The 25,351-nt window shown below is 43.0% G+C and overlaps 1 protein-coding gene across 1 annotated transcript in view; it reads right to left on the reverse strand.

Moving 5' to 3' along the window:
• PLD5 (phospholipase D family member 5) overlaps nt 1–16,467 on the reverse strand; it is a 402,235-nt gene extending 385,768 nt beyond the window's left edge. Inside the window, exon 1 of the mRNA XM_021682883.1 lies at nt 16,279–16,467. Within this exon, the coding sequence (XP_021538558.1) occupies nt 16,279–16,467 (189 nt within the window). The remainder of the gene's footprint in view (nt 1–16,278) is intronic.
• Between the last annotated feature and the right edge of the window lie 8,884 nt (nt 16,468–25,351).

Genomic DNA, 25,351 nt, shown 5'->3' on the forward strand with positions numbered 1-25,351 from the left:
TCTTGTCATTTTGTGCAGAGGAGAATAGATTAATGAGAGAACAAAATGCTAGCAGAGTAACAACGTCCCCAGAAAATATACTCTAAACAAATCAGAAAAGACCTGAAGCAGTGGGAAAAGAAAGGGAAAGAGAGAAAAAAGAAAAAGAAAAAGAAAAAGATAAAGATAGAAACAAAAACAAAACAAAACAACATCAACCAAAAAAACCCAGAATGTGATCAAATATGATCAGGCTGGTATATAGATCAGTGCCACACACTAGATTTGGGGTGTATTTTGGTCTTTTAGAAGAAAGTGCCTCCCAAAATTTTAAAGAAAGAAAAACTTATATATGTACAAAAATAAGGGTTGATATGATGAAGGGATGGAATATGACTGTAAAGATGGAAATTATAAAAAATTTTATAAAAGGAATTGATAAGAAGTTGTTTGAAAAAAGAAAGAAGAGGATTTAAAAAAAGAAAAAGAAAAAAAAAGGGAGAGGATGTGATCAGGCAGGGAAATAGAAAACACCATATACTAGAGATTTAGGGTATATTTTAATCTTTTAGAGGAAACTATCTCAAAATTTTAAAGAGAGAACAACTTATATATATAAGCCAAAAATATGGGTAACTACTATGAAGGGATAGAATATGACTCTAAAAATGAAAAATTAAAAAGGTTTTTTTTTTAAAAAAGGGATTGATAAGATGTTGGTTGAAAAAGGGAAGAAGAAAAATTCAAATAGAAAAAAAGACAAAAAGACAGTTAAAAAAAAAATTAACTTTGAAAGACTAAAGAATCATGGTAAAAAAGCCATGAATTCTATGTGCAGTATTCCCCTAGCGCTGGAGTTCTGCCATTCTCATTGATCAGTAAACTTGGTCTTGGCTGGCTGTTCTCGCTGATCTTCTGGGGAGGGGCCTGTTGCCGTGGTTTCCAAATGTCTCTGCCGAAGGCGGAATTGCCCCGCCCTTGCCCCCTCCCGGCTAAGTAATCTGCTCGGGTTTGCTCTCCCGGGCTTTTGTTCCCTGCGAGCTTTCCGTACAGCTTTGGAGGCGGAGAGTGAAAATGGCGGCCTCCCAATCTCCGCCGCGGAGGAGCCGAGAACTCGGGGCCCCGCTCCTCAGTGAGCCCCCAGAGAAAAGCCGTCAGTCACTCCCGTCTCCCCGGTCTCCAGCCGCACTCCGTGCTCACCCGGCCTGTGACCACGCGTTTCTATCTCTGGCACCCGACCCCGGGTGGAGTCTCCAAACCCAGCAGATCCCTGCGGCGCACTCCCGCGCGGTTCCTCCCGGGGGAGGAAGGTGAGTCTCCCCGGATCTGCCGCTTGTTGGGTCCCTGCTGGAGGAGCAGTGGCCCGACTGTGCCGCGGATCATGGTTTATGGCAACCCCAAGCTGAGAGCCCGCGCCTGGGCTCCGCCTCTGCAGCCGGCTTCCCTGCTCCGTTACCTGGGAGCTCCGCCACACTCAGGCACCCCCGGTCTTTCTGTGACCCGTGGGTCCTGAGACCACACTGTCCCCGAGGGTTCCACCCCCCCGCTTAGCCACCAGAGTGACGTCCCTCAGCGGAGCAGACTTTTAAAAGTTCCGATTTTGTGCTCCACGGCTCTATCACTTGCCAGAAGCGGCCGACGGGGGCCCCTCCCCCGCCGTCTATCCTCCCGAATATCGCCTCGGATTCACTTCTCCGCACTTCCTACCTTCCAGAAAGTGGTCGCTTTTCTGAGGAGAGAGTTGTTGCTCTTCTTTTCTTCGATCTCCTGTTGAGTTTGTAGGTGTTCAGAATGGTTTGATCCCTATCCAGCTGAATTCCAGAGAGGAGACGAAATCCAGGTCTCCTACTCCTCCGCCATCTTGCTCCGCCCCCCCGCCTAAATAAAATCTTTTTTAAAAAAATCATATAATCATCTCAATAGATGCAGAAAAGTCATCTGGCCAAGTTCAACATGCATTCCTGATAAAAACTCCGAACCCACTGGGTGTAGGGAGAATGATTCTCAACATAATAAAAGCTATAAATGGCAAGAGCACAGCTAACATCATACTCAATGTGAAAGCTGAAAGTTCTCCCTCTGAGGGCAGGAAGAAAGAAGATAAAGATGCCCACTCTCACCACTTTTATTCAACACAGTACTGGACGTCCTAACAAGAGCAGTTAGGGAAGAAAAATAAATAAAATCAAAAAGGAAGAAATAAAACAGTCTCTCTTTGCAGATGACATGGTATTATATAGGGAAAACCCCAAAGACTTCACCAAAAAACTGCTAGATCTAATCAGCAAATTTAGTAAATTATCAGGATATAAAGTCAATATACAAAAATCAGGTCCATTTCTATAAACTAAAAACAAGCTATCATAAAGATAACTTAAGAAAAAAAATCCCATTTGCAATTGCATGAAAAAGAACAAAATGCCCAGGAAGAAACTTAACCAAGGAAATGAAACATCTGTATACCAAACACTACAAGACATTGATGAAAGAAACTGCAGAAGACATAAATAAATGGAAAGACACTCCAGGCTCATGGACTGAAAGAATAATATTGTTACAATGCCCATATTACCCAAAGCAATCTATAGATTTGATATAATCACTATCAAAATTCCAATGGCAGTTTTCACAGAAATAGAAAAAGTAATCCTAAAATTTGTATGAAACCAGAAAAGACCCTGAATAGCCAAAGCAATCTTAAGAAAGAAGAAAAAAGTTGGAGGCATCACGCTTCCCGATTTCAAACTAAATCACAAAGATTGAGTAATCAAAACAATATACTATTGGCATAAGAACAGACACAGAGATTGGTGGAACAAAAGAGAGATCCTAAAAGTTAAACCCATACAAAAATGCAACAAAGGAGTTAAGAATATATGGTGGGGAAAGGACAGTCCTTGAAATAAACAGTGGTGGGAGAACTGAAGAGCCACGGGCAAAAGAATTAGACTGAATCTCTATCTCACACCATGCAACCAAAATCAACTCAACATGGGTAAAGGTTTGAATTTAAGACCTGAAACCAAGCTCTTAGAAGAATACATAGAGAATAAGCCCTTGACATCAGTCTTGGCAATGTCTTCTTGGATTTGACATCAAAAGCAAATGCAACAAAAACAATAATAAACACGTAGACAACATCAAAATAAAAAGCTTCTGCACAGCAAAGGAAACCACCAACAATAAAAAGGCAACCTACCATATGGGAGAAAATATTTGTAAATCACATATCTGATAAGGGGTTAATACTCAAAATATATAAAGAACTCATACAACAGCGGAAAAAAAAAAAAATTCAATTAAATGGCCAACAGATACACGAAAAGTTGCTCAACAGCACTAACCATCAGGGAAATGTAAATCAAAACCACAACTGAGATATCACCTCACACCTGTAAGAATGGCTATCATCAAAAAGACAAGAGATAACATGTGTTAGCAAGGATGTAGATAAAATGGAATATTTGTGCACTGGTGGTAGGAATGTAAATCAGTGTAGCCACTGTGGAAAACAGTATTGAGGTTCTTCAAAAAATTAAAAATAGAACCACCATATGACCCAGCAATCCCACTTCTGGATATATGTCCAAAGAAAATGAAAACAGGATATCAAAGAGATATCTGCCTTTCCATGTTCACTGCACAATTATTTGCAAGAGCCAAGATGTCGAAATGACCTAAGTTTCTATCAATGGATGAATAAAGAAGATGTGATGAGAAAAAAGGAAATCCTGCCATTTGTAACCACATGGATGCACCTAGAAGGCATTATGCTAAGTAAAAAAAGCCAGACAGAGGATGACAAATACTTTATATGTGAAATCTAAAAAAAAAAAAAAAAAAAGGACCAACTCATGGAAACAGGGAGCAGAAACGTGGTCACCTGCCAGGGTTGGGGGTGGGGGGCAAACAGGGAGAGGTTGGTAAAAGGGTACAAACTTTCATCAATAAGAAGAATAAGGTCTGAGGATCTAATGTATAACATGGTGACTATAGCTGATAACACTGTTACATAATTAAAATTTGCCAAGACAGTAGAACTTAAATGTTCTCACACACACAGAGAAAGATAAATATGTGAGGCACTGCATGTCTTCATTACCTTGACGGTGGAAATCCTTTCACAATGTACGTATATCAAATTATCATAATGTTCACTTTAAATATCTTACAATTTAATAGTCAATTATACCTCAGTAGAGCTAAAAAAAAAAAAAACAACTGTCAAGGTCATGAAAAATGAGGAAAGCCTAAGATGCTGTCACAGACCAGAGGCTGACTAAGGACACATGACAACTAAATGCAATGTGTTATTTTGGATTGGATCCTGGAACACAAAAAGGACAATTTAAAAACATATAATTCTATTGAAGTCTGGAGTTTGGAATTCGACATTAAGGGACACCTGAAATTGGGTGAGAGATGTACAGGAAATGCCTTTACTATCTTTGTAACTCTTCCACAAATCCAGAGTTATTCCAAAATAAGTTTATTTTTTAAAAAAAAGATGTATTAGAAATCATATAGGACAGGCTTTAAGCAACGTGCGCACCTGTCATGGATTAAAGCAGGACGATCACAGAAAATGAAAAAAGTTTGAAAACAGACAAGTCAGGAAGTTATAGTGGAGATTCTTAATGATCAAGACTGGCAGGTGTTTAAGAGGATTTTGGCAGTTTTGACACATTCCCTGCTGCCGAGTGTCCTAGAGTCTCTGATCAAGTGCACTCAGCCAGAGCAGGGCGAAGGCTAAATAATGAACCAGAGATTTCAGTGAGGCAACAAGTCAGACCAAAGTACTTGGGGAAAATTCAAAAGGTAATGTTCTCCTCTTGACTCATTAAAACTAAGACATATAGAAATGAAAACCAAAACAAAATTCACTGTAAACAACAGCATTACACATTGGAAGAGGTCAATAAAGTGACCAGGAAACCACCATTTTCCAGTCTTAAAAAAACGTCAATGGAGCCTCAACCTGTGGATGGGGTAGAGGGAGCCTTGTCCATTAGCTTCTCTGTCTGACACCTAGTCAGTAGTTTCATTGACTTCTCGTTGCATTTCATGTCTGTTGCATTTATCTGGCAAGTAGCATATGGCACTGCATTCCTTCACTTACCTGTGTAGATCCTGCCTCCCTAAGCACATATTCATTCATTCCACTCTTTCAATAGTCAAGTCAATAAATACTGGCTGTCCATCAAGCACTGGGTTAGGCATTAAGGGTGCATTGTCATGAATAAGACACTGATATTGTCCTCAAACTTTCCACTGAGGGCCAAAAATAGACAATACGTAATTTAAAAAAAAAGTGGGTTCAGTGCTATAAAACAGACACCTACCCACAATGCCTGTACCCAGAAGGGACACCTAATGAAGACTTAGGTTTAGAGATGACCACATTTAAGTTGAGTTCTCTTTTTTTTTTTAAGATTTATTTATTTATTTGAGAGAGGACCAGGAAGGGGCAGAGGGAGAGAATCTTCAAGCAGACTCTGAGCTGAGTGCAGAGCCCCACGCAGGGCTCGATCCCACAACCCATGAGATCATGATCCGAGCCAAAACCAAGAGTTGGATGCTTAACCATCTGAGCCAGCCAGGAGCCCCTAAAGTGAGTTCTGAAGGACTAAACCATAAGCAATCTGAGGTCAAAGGTCCAATCATATGCATTTAAGCCTTCCCAAGCCTGGGGCTCAGTTCCTTGCAGAGAGCAGAACTGTAATGTCTGTGATTATGATCATAATAATATTGATAATATGGATCAAGATAATAATAAATTGGGCCAAGATACAATGATGAACAGGGCAGAATTCCAACTCTCAAGGAGTTTTTGGAATTTTCCTTGCTCATCCTTGTACCCACTACGCCAATCACAATTACAGGGACATCCCTGGCATTCGATAAAGGTTTGCTGAATGGATGAGGTTGCTCAGGCGCCTCACATTCAACCAAGCACCAAGTCCCATGAACTCTTATTTCACAACATTTCTTGCATCTGTCCCTCCTCAATTTTTCTACTTCTACCACATTCTTTCGTTACTTCCCACCTCTACCACTAAGAGAGACTAACGCTGGTTTCCCCAATTGCAGGCTCTCATTCCTCAACACGGCAGATTTTCTGAAATGTGGACTTGCTGAATTCAAATATCTTCCCTTTGGTTGCAGAATGAAGCCCAACCCCTTCAGGACCCAGGAAGCCAATCCCAAGGAGATGATAAGTACGAGTCAGCCACGTGAACACAACAGTGACAGAGGACATCGCAGACCAAGGTCCATGGACTAGAGAGAATAGAATAGGAGAAGCACATTCTGAGAACAAATAGCCAGACATAAGCAGGAAGCAAGGGGAAGGGCACTATATACATTTTACTTTTTTAAAAAATAAACTATCATGGAAATAATGATATACATAAGGTGTACAAATCTTCAGTGTATAGTTCTTTTTTTTTAAGATTTTATTTATTTATTTGTCAGAGAGAGAGAGACAGAGCACAAGCAGAGGGAGAGGCAGAGAGAGAGGGAGAAGCAGATTCCCCTCTGAGCAAGGAGCCCAATGCGGCACTCGATCCCAGAACCCTGGGATCATGACCAGAGCCGAAGGGAGACGCTTAACCAACAGAGCCACCCAGGTGTCCCCAGTGTAGATTTCAATAAATGTTACTTTGTAACCATATCCTAAAAAAAGAGACAGAACAATTCTGGCCCCCCAGGAGCCTCCCTAGTTCCTATCTTACCTGTAAAGGTAATCACTATATTCGTCATTTAGCTTTGCCTGTTTTTTAAACAGAATCAGTCTCTGTCTTCCTTCACTTATCAGTGTGTCTGAAAGAGTCATCCACATTATTGCATATACAGGTATACACTCCTAGCGGAAGTTATGAGAGTTACAGATGTTCCTCATTTTAATCAACACTTGTTATTGTCAATCATTTTAATTTCAGCCATTCTTGTGGTTGTATAATAATGTATGATTTTAACTGTTTACTTTCTTGAGGACTGATGACATCAAGAACCTTATCATACATTTGATGGCTTGGCTATATTCTTGTGAAGTTCTTGTTTAAATGTCTTGCTCACTTTTGGGGGGCTGTCTGTTCCTATTGATTTGTAGATGCTTTTTATATATTCTGGATACAAACTCTTTGTCAGAGTGTGTGTTGGAAATATATCTTGTTTTGTGATTTGCCTTTTCATTCTCTTAATGGAGTCTCTTACTGTCAAAATTACTTAATTTTACTGTAGTCCAGTTTATTAATAACAAGAGACTGGGACTATTAAAATTGCTTAAGAATATTTTTCTCTAGTCCAAGTTGATGAAGACTTTTTTATTATATTATTTTCTAGAAGCCTCATTGTTTCAGTTTCTAATTTAGATCTATAACCTACATTAAACTGATTTTTGTGTATGGCATAAAAGAGAAATCAAGATCCATTTTTAATTCTGATGTACAACTGACCCAGAACCATTTTTTAAAAAGCCATCTTTTTCCAAATGCCCTTCTGTGCCTGCCACTTTTGTCATAAATCAAGTACCTGTCAATAATAAAGCATATACACAGGTCTGCCTCTGCATTCTCTACTCTGTCAACTGATCTACTTGTTTATCCCTGCACCAATACCACACTGCTTTAATTAGTCTAGTTTATAATAAGTTTTGATATATGGAAGCAGTCTTCTAACTTCATTCTTCTTCATCAAGATTATGTGGGCTATTCTTGGCCATTTGTATTCCCATATAATTTTTAGAATCATTTTCAACACATATGCACACACACAAACTTGTTGGGATTTATTTGGAATTGTATCTGTGCTCTGGCTCCATCTGGGGAGAATTAAAAAGAGGCCTTACCTGTTTCTTTAAGTATCTGGTATTTGTATGCTAATGTAAATGGTAAAGATTTTTAGTTTTATGTTGGAATAATTTTTTTCTAATTTGATTTTGCATATTGACCTTGTAGACAGTGGCTAAATCCGGTGATAAATCCAGGGACATTATTAATTCATTAGGTATATCAGTGGCTTTTTTGGATTTTCAAACGTACATACTCATGTCATCTGCTAATAATGACAATTTTATTACTTCCTTTTCAATCCTTATTTCTTTTTCTTGCTTTCTTGCATTGGCTATGACCTCCTGTACAATGCTGAATAGAAGTCATGATAGTGGACATCTCATCACACTCACAATCTGTGCAAATAATTTTTCAGTATTTCACTATTAACTGTGATTTAAGCCTGTATCAGAATAATTAAGTTTCCTTTTATTTCCACTTTGTTGAGATTTTATCACGCTTGGGTATAGAAGTTTATCATATGATTTTTCTTCATCTATTGAGATAATCATTTGGCTTTACTCTATCATTCTGTTAATGTGATAAATTACATCAATTGATTTTCAAATTTTATAGCAACTCTGCATTACTGAAATAAATTCAAGTTTGTTATAATACATCATCATTACATATGACATTGCTTATTTTTTTAAATTTTATTATGTTATGTTAGTCACCATACATCATTAGTTTTTGATGTGGTGATCCACGATCCATTGTTTTCGTATAACACCCAGTGCTCCATGAAGTACGTGCCCTCCTTAATACCAATCACCAGGCTAACCCATCCCCCTGCCCTCCCCTCTAAAACCCTGTTTGTTTCTCAGAGTCCATAGTCTCTCATGGTTCATCGCCCCCTCTGATTTCCCTCCCTTCATTTTTCCCTTCCTTCTCTTATGTCCTCCATGCTATTACTTATGTTCCACAAATAAGTGAAACCATATGATAATTGACTTTCTCTGCTTGACTTATTTCAATTAGCATAATCTCCTCCAGTCCCATCCATGTTGATGTAAAAGTTGGGTATTCATCCTTTCTGATGGCTGAGTAATATTCCATTGTATATCTGGACCACATCTTCTTTAGCCATTCATCTGTTGAAGGGCATCTCGGCTCTTTCCACAGTTTGGCTATTGCAGACATTGCTGCTATGAATTTTGGGGTGTATATGGCCCTTCTTTTCACTACATCTGTGTCTTTGGGGTAAATACCCAAGAGTGCAATTGCTGGGCCATAGGGTAGCTCTATTTTTAATTTTTTGAGGCACCACCACACTGTTTTCCAAAGTGACTATACCAACTTGCATTCCCACCAACAGTGTAAGAGGGTTCCCCTTTCTCCACAACCTCTCCAACATTTGTTGTTTCTTTCCCTGTCCATTTTTGCCATTCTAACTGGTGTAAGGGGTATCTCAATGTGGTTTTGATTTGAATTTCCCTGATGGCCAATGATGATGAACATTTTTTCATGTGTCTGTTAGCCATTTGTATGTCTTCTTCAGAGAAGTGTCTTTTCATATCTTATTTTTTTAACTGTATTTTATCCTTATCTAAACAAGTCCTTCAAAGGCAGTGTTCTTGTGCTACTTTGCATTTTCCTGCATTATTCCTAACACTGTAATCATATTATAACTGTATTTCTAAAGCTGTAAACGTCTTGAGGGAGGGACTCTGCTCTAGTCTTTGTATATTCTCCACCATTTGGAACACAGTATATGTCATGTAAATGCTTGTTACATGAAAGTCCTCATCATCTCCTAACAAAGTGTCTTTCACATAAAAGGCACCTGCAAGGTGTGCCTCGGTGGCACAGTCGATTAAGCTCAGGTCGGGTCATGATCTCAGGGTCATGAGAAAGAGCCCCACACTGGGCTCTGTGCTGCGCCCAGAGTCTGCTTAAAATTCTCCTTCTCTCTTCCTCTGCCCCTCCCCCGCTCCCACGCCCGTGTCTCTCAAATAAATAAATAAATAAAATCTTAAAAAAAAGGCACCCACAATAAATATCTGTTGCCGAGTCCCACCATCTCCAGGTAACTCCTTCTGGTATTGCTGGATCAGACCTAAGAACTTATGGGCAGGAGTACAGTCATAGCTCAAGTCAAAGAGTAGAGTCACAAGGCTCACTGTCTGCTTTATGGAATAAAGAACCCTATGTATCACCCGCTGGCTAGGATATCCAGTCCCATGATACCACATCAGGCAGTTCAACTTGGGCCCACTTCATATGTTAGACAGCAGTGAGATTTTCCAATGTGATTAATTCTACCTAGGAAAGGTGCCATGTTCTTCATTTTTTTTCCCCATAAGCTCTGCTTAAGGGCTTGATCTGGGAGTTTAGAAATTGGGCTCATGTTTCTGTTTGTGAGAAAAACAAAAATGTATTTTTTTAGTTTTAAAAAAAAAGTCTATCTCTTAAAAATCACATTTTGGCATTTCAACTGTTCCTGAACATTCATTGTTGTATTCTAAACTCTTGCAATACAATCTATGTGGGTGTGAATCTTAGACAATTCAGTAACTTCACGTGTCCCCAGTATACGCACTGGAAACAACATTCCTGGGCGGATATCTTAGCGACAAGCCTACCTCTGCCCGATCTGCCCTCTATCAGTCAAGTCAGTATAAAAACATAACAAAAGCTCCATCACATTTCTTGATCTTTGGAGCTAAAATAGAAGAACTGAAATCTGTTACCCAAATTTAAACCCGAGACAGACACAGAAGTCTGCAAAGAGAGGTAAAAACTTCTAGAGAAACTGGATAGAAATTGGTATATGGGTATTATATGGAAGAAGGAAGCAAACAGAAATCTTAAGTCCAATTGTCTTGAGCTTCTCAAATTGAATATATTACATATGATATGTCTTAGCTGATGATTACCTCAAAATAAATCAATAAGCCACACCCAACAGAGTTCAAAGAATCCAAGGTTCTTCAAAATAAACTGAAATATCAACCCACAGTGAGAGAAGTCCATTAGTGGAATTAATATTTGCTACCTGGATAATGGACACAACATGAGGTCCATTAGAACACACTCCAGAGACATCTAAATTTCTATTCCTTGACCGGTGACAGAATCCTGCCTCAGGCTAGGCTTTGTCTGCTCAATCTAAAATCATAGGAAATAATCCTGTTAAATGTTCTTAAACATTTGCCAGACTAAATTATTCTTTAACACATAAATTGAACAATAATACATAAAGATAGAAAAGAATATTTTCTGTTTGTTTGTTCACTTGATTTTTCATGGAACACTCTAAAGATCCATTCCCTTAGGTTGAACTGTCTTTGGTACTTTACTGATCTGCTCTGTGGGGTATAACACTTTCACAAATTCGTTCTGTGCGACACAAATGACATTACATAATATAAGCCTAGACCAAAGTGACCAAGTCTGCTCCAATCCATTTATTATTTGCTCCTCATGTGAATAATTTATTCCAGGAGGCAAGTGGGCACGTGGTCGTTTATTTACTATTCACCGGTAACATAAACTGCACTTAAGCAGGTGCATATTCACACTTAGAGGAGACAATTTTTTTATTTGACCTAAACCAAGTAAGATACTAAGGCTCACTGCAAGTGTGAACATTAAGGATTCTACCTTTTATTCTTTACAAATTCTCTCCTCTGCTCTCTCTTTCCATTTTAAATAGGCTTTCTGAGCCATCATGCGGGTAAACAAAATACTGCTCCACTTAATTCCACCAGCACAGAACTGGGAAGGAAAACAGGGGCTGGGGACGGGGTAAGGAGCTGTTCTTGGCTAGCAGAGCCTGCGGAGAGTGGGAAGAAGAAGCATCAGGCTCAGAATGGCCAGGCAGGGCACAATCAGGGTCCTACAGAACAGACTAGAAGCCAGGCAAAGGCAGCCTGACAGGCCCGGGATAGTGAGCTGACCCTGCTGGCCAAAGGACCCACATACTCTGGGTCCAGGCCCATAATGCAGGCAGGCTGATCTCAAATGTGACACCTGGAAGCTCTCTGGGTGGAGTGTAAGGACTCAGCCAGAGGGCTAGCTAACACCTAAGAAACAACCACACCTCTAGGTACTGCGTGTTGAACCCGTAATAAAGCCACACGTGGTGCTAGGTGTTTTATGTGTTGTGGTCACCCTAAGAAGCTGGTCATGGGTGTCCTCTTTCCCTTTCTTCTGGGTCTTGGTCAGATCCCTCTTCCTCATGTCCTTGGAAGCAAGCCTTGGCCTTGAAACTGTCTTTGGCCAATAAACAGGAGTCAAATGGATGTTTCCCTTCTGGGTGGAAACACTGAGAGACTTGACATGATTTACCGTCTTCCCTTTAGCTGCCTTGACAACACGCATCAGGATGGAGCTTCCAGCAGGCCAGGCAACTCACAAGAGGAAATTCCTCTGCTGCTGTAGACTGCATGTTTGTGTTTAAACAAAAGTCATACGTTGAAACCTCATCCCCAGAAGGCTGGCATTTGCACATGGGGTCTCTAGGAGGTGATTAGGTCATGAAGCTGGCATCCTCATGAGCAGGACACTGGCCTTATTAAAGAGTCTCCAGAGAGCTCCCTCCCCCTTTCTACCCTGAGGGGAAGAGCAAAAAGATAGCCATCTAAGAAACAGGAAGCACCCCTCACTAGCCCCCCTGCATCTGTGCATGCTTTGATCTTGGACTTCCTCATCTCTAGAACTGTGAGAAAGCCATGTTCGGTGTTTATAAGCCACTCAATCTCCGGTATTCTGTTACAGCAGTCTGAACAGAAAGAGAACCTGCCACCCCGCACAGATATGAGATGTGTAAGGTAAAATACTCTTTTGCAGTGTGGAGCCCCCAACGTTATGCGACTGTGCGTCACTGCAACAGACCCACGGACTGTCTCCCTGGATCATCCCAGCAAGCCTGTGATTCCTTTAAGGAGGAATGTGAAGGTACATCCTGTGACTCTGAGTCCTTTGCCTGAGATCACAGAATTAATAAGAGACTGTCTAACCAGAGCCCCACTCTTAACCACACTTTGACAAGAGCTAATTGAGTAAGCAGGAGGGAAAATAAGGCATCCCTAGCTCCGTAAGTGGCATCAGGAAACTTCTACACACATAACTGGCATAAAACCAGGCAACTGAGCAGAGTAGCCTCTGCAACTCTCCAACTTTGTACCTGCGTCCTGTGGGATGATAGTCAAATCATATTACATGGTTCCTCTTAAGGTGACCCAGCCCCAGGGAGGGCTGACAGAACAGGGGTGGGTCGGGGGTTGAAGGACTGGCCCTCTGCTCCTCTTGCTTTGCTAGACCATAATCCTTCACTTTTACGTTACACCTTAAGTAACAGAGGATCCTATAGAACATAAGACTTCCATTGTTTACCAAACCTTCCAAACCAAGACTTCCACTGTTTACCTTCCAAAGCCATGGGCATGATGAGGCAGAATAAGAAGGAAAAGATTCTAAGAACCAAGAGCACTATTCGTAGCTAATAAGAAGACGGTCTATATATGGCCAGCAATTTTACTTTTTCCTGAAATTTCCAAGTGGAGTTCAAAGTGCCGAATTCATGGTACAAACCTTTGTAGCTTCTCATCATGACTTAAGAATGCAAGAATTCCCTCACATGCATTTATTTCTTGGTGGGCATTCATCTTAAGTACTGACCAACAAATGACAGGAAACAGATTCAAAGATGGGCTGTAAGTATTCCTATCTTTGACCAATTCATGTCACTTTTCACTTGTGTGGCCCAGGGATCAGTCCTGTAGCCTTTAAACCAGAGAAGGAGAGATAAATTATCTTCACTTTTAGCTAAGTGGGTGGAAGTATATTCCTTCACTGCCACTTTACAACATGTTACTGGCTTTCAGATTGAGCAATGCTTCCGAAGTCTGGACAGAGTCCACACACTGCCACATTTCATTTCAGGGAATTCCGTTATTGCGATGACTGAGTATGTGTGTCATCTGAAGCCATAACTTATTTATGCCCTTAATACTAGATTGGCTTTTTAAAAATCAGCAAAAGAACATAGGCTGTTTTCATGCATATGATCTCCAGCATAGTTATTCATTCATTTTTTAACCTAATAAAAAATGGTGGTCATCCATTTGATTAGACGGATCAAAAGGATTTTTTTTCAACTACCCTACATACCCTATATCAGCTTTGAATTTCATATGACACTCATCACTCATCCTAATCTCTGTGGTGCCACATATGTTCAGCGTGTTGTCTATAATAAAGTAGACATCACATTTTCATGCTTTGCATGGCAAAAATACACTAGGTTACATGTGTTATGGGTTTTTAAATTTCAAATATCTAAACAGAAATTCACATCAAACTACCTGAAACATAGTGTACGCCAACATCTGATATCTATTATAAATACCCCGAGCTTGAATTCAAATAAAATTTATATTTTTATGCTCATTTCATTTTTTCCTTGTACTTTCATAAATACTATTTTTCATTTAAAACATAGATGTTTCAAAGGAGCAAGAGAAAATCACAAAAAAATTTCACTGGAAGCAAAGCCCCCTTTCTAAGTGAAAGCAGGTATAGAGAAAACCATCAGAAACAGAACACCTGTCTCATGGAATGTATTTCAGAGAGCAAACAAAAATGCTGCGTTGATTTAAATAACAAATGAGGTGACTTTTTTTTTTTAATGCAATGTTGTCTTTTGGAGCATCTGAGTGAAGAAGAAAGCATAGGTCCTCAGATGCTTTTAAACAAGTAGACTTTCCTTTCCTCAGGAGAGGCTGAGCATCCTACACTCACCTAGAAATGTGAAGCTGCCATGGCCCACCCTAGTATGCCTTGAAACTCGGTGGAAATGTAGAAGTGAGGACCTGCTGAAGTAAAAAGGTGTGCAGTGTCCAAGACTCAGGGAGACCTAGAGAAGGATACACTACTGGTTTCCACTAAGAGAAGAAAGGAAACAGAGCAGCTAAAAGCACAAGATGCAAATGAACACACATTCAGGGAAACTGAAACGGAGATTATTCTCTCACTGCTCTAAGACTGGACCACTCGTCCTGGTACTAACATCAGATTCCAACAGCGAGCCAAATTCCATGAAGGTGCTCTTTGTCCCCCTTTAAACTAATAACCACCAGTCCCTATGCTATTTCTGGGGCTTGCATTTTTAAGTGGATTCTGCTGCCTTTCAAACAACTTGTCATCCTAGAAATCAGTTACTTCCATGGTCTTAAGGATCTGAGACATCCTTTTGATACTAGGAAATGGTTCTCTACACCCAAGACAGCCTGTTCCCCAACTCGAAGCTTTAAACTTGAGCTTTCAAGGGATTTAATCGGGCCCTCAGAGAAAAGTCACAGACCTTCCTTTCAGATTGTGGGAGAAATACTCCTTTGCACGCTATCTCCTGGGAAGCTTGTTCTTGCTGCGAAACCCAGGGGAGGAGGAGAAGCGCTTGGGGGGCGGGGGCAGATGGGAGTAGGGTCGGTGCGGCGTAGGAGATGTGTGAGTTTCCGAAGTTCTCCTTATCTTTATGTCATAATTGGAGATGTGACCCAAATACAAAGAAACCGCCACATTCCATTAACAGACTCAATTTGGATTATGCAGCTCCGCGGGAAGACATAGCATCCTCTCCCGAGCCAGTTGTACTGCACTCTTGAGATAATTCTCTTAGTTTCATTTTAACATCTGGTTTAAGGAGATGCTGACGGGTCAGAGTGGAAACTGTGGATCCACTGAACGTCTCTTTAGAGGGACTTCTCCCTTCCAGAATGGCGAGCCCCAGGGACTCAGCTCTGGTGCCTGGAACCCTTCCCGCGAAGCGCGCACTCTGGGGAGCGGAGGTCCCGGCTCGCCCGCTCGCCGGCTCCCCGCCTCCCCCTCGCCGAGTGGCGGTTCCCGGGGAGCAGGGCGGTCCGCTCGCTCTTTCGCCTCTCTCCTCGCAACGCGCACAGCCCTCCCTAGTGGGGCTCAAGTAGAGGATCGCCAACTGCCCATCCCAGAAGACAGGCTGCAGAAAACTCTCCCGGCTCGTGCGCGGACCCAGGCCGGGTCGCCAGCGGCGGCAGCCTCGCGGATTCGCTAATGGGTAGTTTCTGGACGAAGTAACACAGCCCCAAAGACCGTCTATACCCTCTAGAGCCCACCACCGTGCGACGCCGCGATCCTCGGAGCCCTGCTGTGGCAGTTCCCCTTCTCGCTCACCCCTCAGAGGCGCCCCAAGAACGCGGTGCCAATGAACCCTGAGAGAAGCCCGTGGGGGAGGTCGAGGAGCGCGGGGGGCCAGGCAGTGCGGGAAAGGCACCTCCCCTCCCCTCTCCTCCCCGCAGCCCGGTCCTTCCCGTAAAGAGAGTGCAGGAACAGAGGCCCCGGGTCGGAGGGAGGACGCGGGCCGCCCTCGTCGCCGAGTCTGGCCACCTGCCGGGTCCCCCGCGCCCGGCCCCGCCGCCCCGCGCGCGCTCCGGCCACCTCCGGGGCAGGTGCCCGGCCGAGGCCCCGGGGAGCGCGCCGCTCTTACGTGCTCCAGCTTGTCTTTCCTCCGGAGCCAGACGCTGGCGCTGTAGTCCTGCTGCTTGACGCTGCTGTAGAAGTTCGCGCCCACTCGAGTCAGGCTTGGCGAGGGCTCCTTGGGGCGGCTTTTGAGCCTCATCTGCTCGAAGCCCTCGTGGGGGGAGGCCGAGAGCCACTCGTGCTGCCGGATCTCCATCCTGACATGACCAGGCGGCGGCTGGCGCGCAGCGGGCTGGAGGGCGCGCGGGAGGCCGGGCCGGGGCTGGAGGAGGAGCGAGCGGGTGCGGGGGGCGCGGAGAGCCGAGCGCGCGGCCGGGCGGGAACAGCGCGGCGGGCGGAGGGAGGGCGAGGTGAGGAGGGAGTGGGGGAGGTGGGAGAAAGGGGCGGTGGTGAGAGGGACGCAGGGAGGGAGGCAAGGAGGGAGGAGAGCTGGGTCTGGGGAGGCCCGAGTGCCCGGGGCGCGCCGCGGTAGCCGCGACGCTCCCGCCGGCTGCGGTCCGAGCGGGCGCCCCGCACGCCGGCTCCTTGCGGCAGCGGCTGGGACTGGGCCGGCCCGGAGCGGCGGTGGCGGCGGCGGCGCGGGTGGGGTGCGGGTGGGAGGGGCCGCGGCCCGCAGCCAGCCCGAGCCCGCAGGTTGGTGCAGTGAGGAGCCGCGCCGCCCGCCGCGGGGCCGAGGGCTGCGAGCCCGCCGCCGCCCCTCCCGCCGCGCCGGCCCCTCCTCGCGGGGTGGCTGCACCTCTCCGGCTCGCGTCTGTACTGGAAAGCGAGCAGCCGCTGGAGGGGGAGCGCGGTCTCCGCGCCTTCTCCCTCCCGCTGGCCCGGAGCTGGGCTGGATCCCCGGGGAGACTCTTGACACCACCTCTGCCCTTCCCCCACTCGCCCCCAGATGGCCCGGCTCAGCGGACCCCGCCTGGCCCCGGCTTCACGGCCCCTTGTTCTGAAAGTTCTGAACTTCCCACCTCGGGAGCCCATTTGTCCCACCGCGGGGGCGCAGAGCACAGGGCGCTTGGCAATCCCCCCACACCCGAAAATGGCCACAAGGACAAGTGTTTTCTGGAACCGTGCACACTACTTTCATCTGAGGGCGTAGCGCTGCCAATCCTCCCGAGGGCAGCGGCTGGGCGGGCTGGTTTGCTGGACCCGCTGCTCCCCGGCCCTGGGTGCACTTGGAACCCGGCTGCCCGCGGCGCCCCTGCTCCGGACCCAGGGCCTCTCCGCAAACGCCCTGCTCCTTGGCAAACGCCCTGCCTCGACTGTGCGTTCGCGAGGTGCGTGTGGCCCGGGAGCTCTGCAGTTGTTTCTCTACGCTGTCCCTCGACCCCAGGGCCAGGTTTTACTACCCGGAGGGTTTTTGCTGCTTTCCCTCCCCGGCCAGTCTTAAAACAGCCCGGCGTGATAATTTTCTGGAAATAGGGAGGCATGTTAATAGTTAAATCTTAAATCTCTTTATCTTTTGCTGTCTTTGCATTCAGCATCTCAGAACATTTTTTGGTTTTACCGAAAAGCTCGATAACAATTCGTATTAAGGATTTCTCAGGTCCCTTTAAAAGCTTGAGAAGTGTGTGAAAGCAGCAGAAATATCTGGGAGATTTTAAAGGGGGGCACAGAGGGTAAACTGACCCCTCTTCAGCCCTCGGCTGACCTGTTCCCCAAACGTCCAGCTTGGATGATAGTTTCAAAGAAAGTCCGGGTTGGAATGTGATGGTTTTGTGAGGGCAAGGATTGTCTCATATCTTTTTAGAGTCTTTTTTTTTTTTTTCAGAGTTTCTATTTAAATAAATGGTATTGCAATAATGGAAATGGAAATAAAATCCTATAGCAGTCAATTTGGGGACCAAGTAACTAAAAAGTAACACACACACACACACACACACAAAGTTTCTGGTTATTCTAGATTAGTGTTTTTTTTTTTTAAGATTTTATTTATTTATTTGACACAGAGACAGTGAGAGAGGGAACACAAGCAGGGGGAGTGGGAGAGGGAGAAGCAGGCTTCCTGCTGAGCGGGGAGCCCCATGCGGGGCTCGATCCCAGGACCCTGGGACCATGACCTGAGCCGAAGGCAGTTGCTTAACCAACTGAGCCACCCAGGCGCCCCTAGATTAGTTTTTTTAGGGGCTGAGTCATATGGGTACTATGTACTCTCAACAGATGGGTTTTCTCTAAATCTCACAGTTACTCTACAAGATGAAAGTTATTAAGCCTATTTTCCAGGTGAGGGAACTGAGACTCAAACAGAAGTGACACATCAAAGCAAAAATTGGAACCGGATTAAAAGGCTTCCAACACTGTACCTTCCATTGTCTTGTTTCTCATTTTTTGCTATGACAATTTAAACTTCACTGCTTTTGCTTCTTTTTAAAGTATAAACACACGATTGACATGACTACCAACACTTAACATATCTTTTGTAATATTGGTGCTAGAAAAACTTGACTGCCCTTCTGCCAAGGGTATGTCTGATTTTTGCTCTATCAGAGCATCCTGAAGGTCAGGTGATATATGCAAACCTTGACAAGTGACAGATCTCCAATTCAGAGTAATAATGAAGCGTTCCACTGTAGTAGAATTTAAACAAATAGTTTCCATGTCAAGTCAGGTTTTCATGCGAATAGATTTTTTTAACTATACTTTTATAGGGAAAATACTATAGGAGCTGAAACCATTGTTTTAAAGGCATGTACTGGTAGCATATATGTTACAGAGTAACTACTAAATTGAGCCTTATAATCAATTCATAGGTGATGTTTGTTAGGACCCAAAATATCATTATACATTGACCAAGAATTGTTAACATTGTCTGAATAAGGCATTTTGCAGGGGTGTAATACCTAAGGCCAGGGTAGGCTGAAAGCATCCAGAAGTCACAGGGAGTATTTTTTTAAGCCTTTCATAGCGATAATAATACCTTACATTTCCATGATATTTACATTTATACCATGTTTTCAAATCCTTCAGCACATTTACTTCATGCAAAAATTATCTGAAAGTAGTCTTGGTATTTGCTACCATCTCCATTTTTTGAAAGGAAGAGACCGAAGCTCATGGAGGTTGGGCTCAAGACCCACCCAAATCTATGTGTCCAATAAGCCATAGAATCTGGTCTAGAAGCCATTGACCCTAAATAAAGGATTTTCTTTTCACCACGTCACATCAAAAAATCTCAAATGGATGCTTCTCAGTACTTACATGTTTTATTTTTCATGTGTTTACCTTTACTAAGTAGTATCAGGCTTTCTTAAAGGTTTATTACTGAAGAATAAAACATTTCAATAATTAGACCTTCCTTGGCAGTGTGCTTTGGGTCCTCCCTAAATGACCCTCACTCTATGCAAGACCATATGAAAACATTGAGCCCCCAAATTATTCTATTCTTTGCCGTCAAGAAGTAGATCCAGCAGCTTAAGACAGTGTTACTTTTTTGTAACATTTTACTTTTACAGATGTTTGAGGTTCACTGCAAAATTGAGAGGAAAACACAAGAGACTTCCTGTGTAGCCCTTGCCCCAACACACACATCACTTCCCTCATTATCAACATCACACATCCTAGGGGTACACTTGTTATAATTGATGACCTACACAGACACATCAAAATCACCCAAATTCCATAGTTTACATTAGGGTTCACTCTTGGTGGTGTACATTCTGTGGGTTTGGACAGATGTATAATGTATAATGATATGTATGCATCATTATAGTATCATATGGAGTATTTTCACTGCCTGAAATATCCCCCGTGTCTATTCATCCTCCTCTCTCCCCACCAGCCTCCACATCCTTAGCCACCACTGGTCTGTCTCCATAGTTTTGCCTTTCCAGAATGTTATATAATGGGAATCATGTAGTATGTTGACTTTTCAGGTTGTATTCCTTTACTTAGTAATACACACTTAAGATTCCTTCCCGTCTTCTCTTGGCTTGATACCTCATTTCTTTTTAGCACTGTGTAATATATTTCATTGTCTGGGTAGACCACAGTTCATTTATATCTTCTCCTAATGAAGGGCATCTTGGCTGCTTCCAAGTTTAGGCAATTATGAATAATGTTGTTATAAACATCCATGTGCAGATTTTTGTGTGGACATAAGTTTTCAACTCCTTTGGGTAAATACCAAGCAGCACTAGACAAGCATTACTTTTTATAAGTACATATGTTAATTATAAGATTATTTCCATAGAAAATTTGAATAAAGCAAATCCCTTAGAACCAAATTAAAGTAGTCTTAGATTTAAAATGTTTCCTGAAAGGATCTACAAACATGCATATAGTATATTACTTCCCAACAAGGGTCTTTTACGCCATAGTATTTTCTTTAGCCACGTAGTTGTTTTGTTATAAAATGACAATGAGAATTTTTAATGTTATCTCAAGTTATTAACAAAGTGAATGTATCTACATACAAACCTAATTTAGACTAAATTCTCTTTTTTTTTTTTTGAGTATCTGCTGTGTGCCAGTCACTGTGGTGGTCCATCATGATAGGGATTATGTATATCATTTGTTTCTCACAAAAACCCCTGCAAAGTAAGCATAACCATCCCATGTTATAGATTAGGAAACAAAGACCCAGGAAGACTAACTTGCCCAAGAGACATAGTTAACAAGAGGCAAGGGCGTGGCTAAAGCTCAAAGTGGCTCCGCTGACCCTCAGTACCTTTTCGCAGCACAAACCTGCCTGGCCTTGCTTGGGCTCCATGAATCTCCACTGGGCTGTGAGCCCCACAGTGAACAGGAGAGCTGGTGAGTAGTGGGAGAGGTGGCGGAGCCCCCAGGATGAGACCCTAGCAGAGTGAGTTTCTGCTGTGACCTAGAGGCTACCATTTTGTTCCCACAAGAACCAAATCCCATGGCACTGGGATATTTCTAAGAGTTAAAAACCTTGTTTCCAGTGTCAGCTCAGTTGACAACCAACCAACAGTGGGGACTTAATCAGACTGCTTTGCCTAATTGGATCTGTCAAGTTGCTATGGTTTAGTTACAAAGTTGGGTTTTGCAGTGAGCATTGGACAGATCCATCACATCAATACATCCAATTGGCTCTGTCCCAGAGAATTAGCCAATGTTTTTCCTGAGGAAAAAAAAATAAATAAAGAGAATAGTTGAAATGATTAACTGGACACTTTGTACAACTAAAAGCTTCAAATAGGAAAAAAAATCTGAATTCTCTTAACTCACAGTGTGGATGGATTAAATCAATCAGACGATTGCTTAGATTGTCATTTCATTTGGCCTTCATGCCCTCAGGCTTCAGACTGTGAATTAATGCTTCAAAATCACCCTGATAGTCTAAATTCCACCATGATGACCTGGGACAATCTTTTGTGTGTCGTGGTATTCTTTATAAAGTACATTCAACTCAACTGTAAAAAAGGATGTATCTAATGATAATGTAAGCCACACCCTAATTCGTACTCATCCCTGGATTCATAAAACTGAAATCTAACCTTAAATTAAGGGATGTGAGAATGATGTGTATTTACTGCATTTGGGCACCCATAAAGGATAGACTCTGTGTGGCTTCCTATATTTTTATACGACCCTGGTAGTGGTCATGGTTTTCTCTTACTTTTTGTTCATTTTAGGAACCAATGTTGTTATGAGACCAACAATATTGAATTAGTAAATATCATAAAACTATTTAGATACCTCTGACATTTTCCATTTGTTCACTGGAGCTGAGAAGGAATTTGCTGACTCTTTAGATCTTGTATTCCTGACAATCAGAGTAATATTTGTTGTAAATCACTTAAACAAATATAAGCCAACATGTACCATCTCAGTGCTTGCCCAAGTTCCTGTTGTTAGCTTATGTGCATTACACAGTATCTTTTGAAGGTAGGGTATACCATAGTCAGTTCCTAACAATAAAATTCAGAAAGCTCAGAGCTAATTTTTATGCTCAGTTGCTAGAGCTTTCACTGGTGTTAGGTTTTCTAGGCCAATGATGTCCTTCTCCCTTCCTATTATGTGGTTCTAGTTTTTTGCCCTTGTCTTAATGATGTTATTTTTCTGGTCTTTGTTTTCTACTAATGACTTTTTTCAGTGTAGGCAGAATATAAATAATAGATGCAGAATTAGTTAATCTGTCATAAACCAAGACCGCCTGTCAACATGTCAACCTGATGCATTGGTTTCAAGTTATAAAAACTATTAAACTGATCTATGAGGACAGATGGGGGCACATTAAATATCTCCCATTTCCCTCTTTTAACATTTCTACTCTGAGTATGCTCAAGACCCTATTCTTTCCAAAAGCACTGATTTTAGCAGTTGGTGCGTGCTTGGCCATGGCGACACAAGACAAATAAAGCAAAACAAGATTTAAAATGATTTCAGCTTGATCTGGTTGGAGAAGCAGACTGGTGGGTGCTGTGCTATAGCTACAGGTGGGTGGGGGCGGGGTGGAGGGTGAGCTGGGGGGAGGGGCAGGGGGAAGGTACCAGAGAAAATGGCCCAGATGCGGATAAGATTCTCAACAGAAAATATGGTTACACACTTAGATGAAATTAGCAGAGAGACAGTTTGACTTTGCTAAATTGAACTCAAGAGTTTCAACTTCACAAACTCGTATCGAGTTTCTAGCGCATACTCACAATTTGATAAGCATGTGGGGCTTCAAGATTCTGAGAAATCATAAACCTTCTTATAAATGAATTTGCAATCTGAAAAAGTAGACAAACTCTAATGACACCACAAATACCATAATATTCTGATCAAACGTCGAGAAAATAAATGCTGAAAAAGTAGTTCCCTAATGAGGTAGCATTTTATAAAAATGAAAAGGAAAAATTGGAAAAATATACATTACCAGCATTTGGGGACTAGAGCCTGGTTCGGGAAGGCAGGTCTAAGCAGTTGGAAAAAGCCAGTAGGTTGTAGGCAGGAAGCTGATTCTTAAAGTTGTTTAACAGAGTTAAAGATAAAATATAAGAGAGATACTAATTTATTTGATGTAGCTAAGGTATCGAGGTGGAGATGCATGCTCAGGGCAACTGGCTGGGTCTGCTACTCACCTGAACCTAGGGTTATAATTTGGTATTACTCCCAGCCTCAGAATGATAATGTAAACACTGCAGGCTTCAGCCTCTTTATTATGAGTGGACATGGAGGAATATGTTATATTTAACATCACAGTAACAGGTGCATATAACTTCTCCCCTTTCAATCCTATTAGCAAATTGTCCAGTTACTTATTTGACTACTTTAGATGCATAAACTATAATTCTAATACAATAAACTATCAATATATTTAGGATTATTCCCAAGATTGTGTACCTAGAATTTTACTGACAGGAAAAAATTGAATTATTATAGACTATTAGCTAAAATCTACAGTTACCCCCTCAACATGTGCACTTCCTAAAGTTTTGACAGAGGATCTCAAAGCCAACGTACACACCATGAGGGAAAGGCAATCAAAACTTTTAGATTCTCCATGAAGGAAGCTCCCTGACTTAAACTTCTCAGAGTTGGCAGCATGTACCTACTACCTGCAAGTGATGAATGAGGTAAGCTCTAAGTTCCAGCAGAGGACCCATAGTGACAGGTGGGCAGGCGAAACCACAGAAGTCAGAACAAGTTTTAACTAGAAAACCTGGCCCAGGGGTGTCCCTTAGTGTGCTGGAGAGACAGGAGGATTCACACATCTCCAGACTAAGAACTCAGAAGGAAAGGGAGTGGAGGCTAGAAACAAATTAACAAAATCAGGTATCAGTGATTGGTAACCATCTGCCTAGCAAATGCAGGAAAAAAACCGGTTCTGCTGATAAGTGAGTCTAGTATCGAATGTAAACTGTCGTGAAACAGTTTAGAAAGAGATACAATTTCAACAAGCCAATTGAAATTGCAAAGAATCATTGCTTCCATTTACAGTTTTATTATGGGAAATAAAATGGTGTGTGATTTATATAAACTCTTTATGATTCACCCTGTCGCAACTCACACGTGCGAAGAGGCAGAGCCTGGCCTGAGGCATTGCTCTCCAGACTTCCCCAGGAGCTTTTTGCATGAGCAGAAACCACAGGAGCTGCGCAGGAGAGCAAATTTGAATGCTCACTCCAGGCTAGGGCTGTGCTAGGAGCTTTGCAAGCTGAGCCTCTCATTTAATCCCCACAATGATGTCCTATCATCTCCATTTCATCAACTGTGGCTCCCAGAGTGTAAGTGCTCATGTCACATAAACTAAGTGTCAGAACTGGAAATCCAACCCAGGACTGATTTCAAAACCCAGGGTCTCATCATATATTTTACTCTGATCCATTCATTAAGTAGCAGAAAGCAGCAGTGCCCTTTCCCCCTGTTAAACTCAGGCTAGGGACCTCTTCCCTGGCTCATGGAGGGCACTTCTGGCATGTTTCATAGAGAGGGTTTTTTTGTCATTTTTTTTTTAATTTTAAGAAGATTCCCTCTAAGAATCCTGTTAGTCCCTCTAACTCCAAATTTGCCTGCAGTTGGAAAGTCCCGCGCCCTCCCCCCAGCCCGCCCCCAAAACCCAAAGTGTCAGAAGGTGGCAGTTTATCTCCTCCACCACTTGCTAATTGCTGCTCATGGCCCCTCTGGGTTGGGCACCAGATGAGAAGCGTTGCAGGTTCCCCAGAAAACCGACTCTGAGACACAGCTTCATGGACAGGGAATGGTTGGAAGAATCACCAGCTCTGGAAGGGAGGGGGCAAAGGGAACCGATCAATCCAAACGAAGGCTCCAGATGGCCCCTTGGAGAGCTGTGAAGTTGGTTGTCCCTTCAGAGTTGGCCCGAGCTGGAGCGAGGGGCTAGGAATTCACTTGTGCCCCACATTGCTCAGTCACTGGATGGACTATTCCCCTGGGAAAGTTGTGACCTTGGGCAAGGCAGTTTTCTTCTGCGGAGGCCATCCCCAAAGAAAGCTGACAGGCAAGGGCCACCTTCAGGCAGCACTCTTGAAAGCTGGAAACATGTTTCTTCTCTGAAGAGGGGTCCCCGTAACATAGCACAGCACCCACCACAGGGAACCAGTGAAGAGGGAAGAAAGGTCTTCCTGACCAGGTGGTCAGGTCCAACCCTCTGCTCGGCTACTTTACCTTCCAAGCAGGCTTCTTTC

The sequence above is a fragment of the Neomonachus schauinslandi genome, chromosome 6 (genome assembly GCF_002201575.2).
Source record: "Neomonachus schauinslandi chromosome 6, ASM220157v2, whole genome shotgun sequence".
In the NCBI taxonomy this organism is placed as follows: Eukaryota; Metazoa; Chordata; class Mammalia; order Carnivora; family Phocidae; genus Neomonachus; species Neomonachus schauinslandi.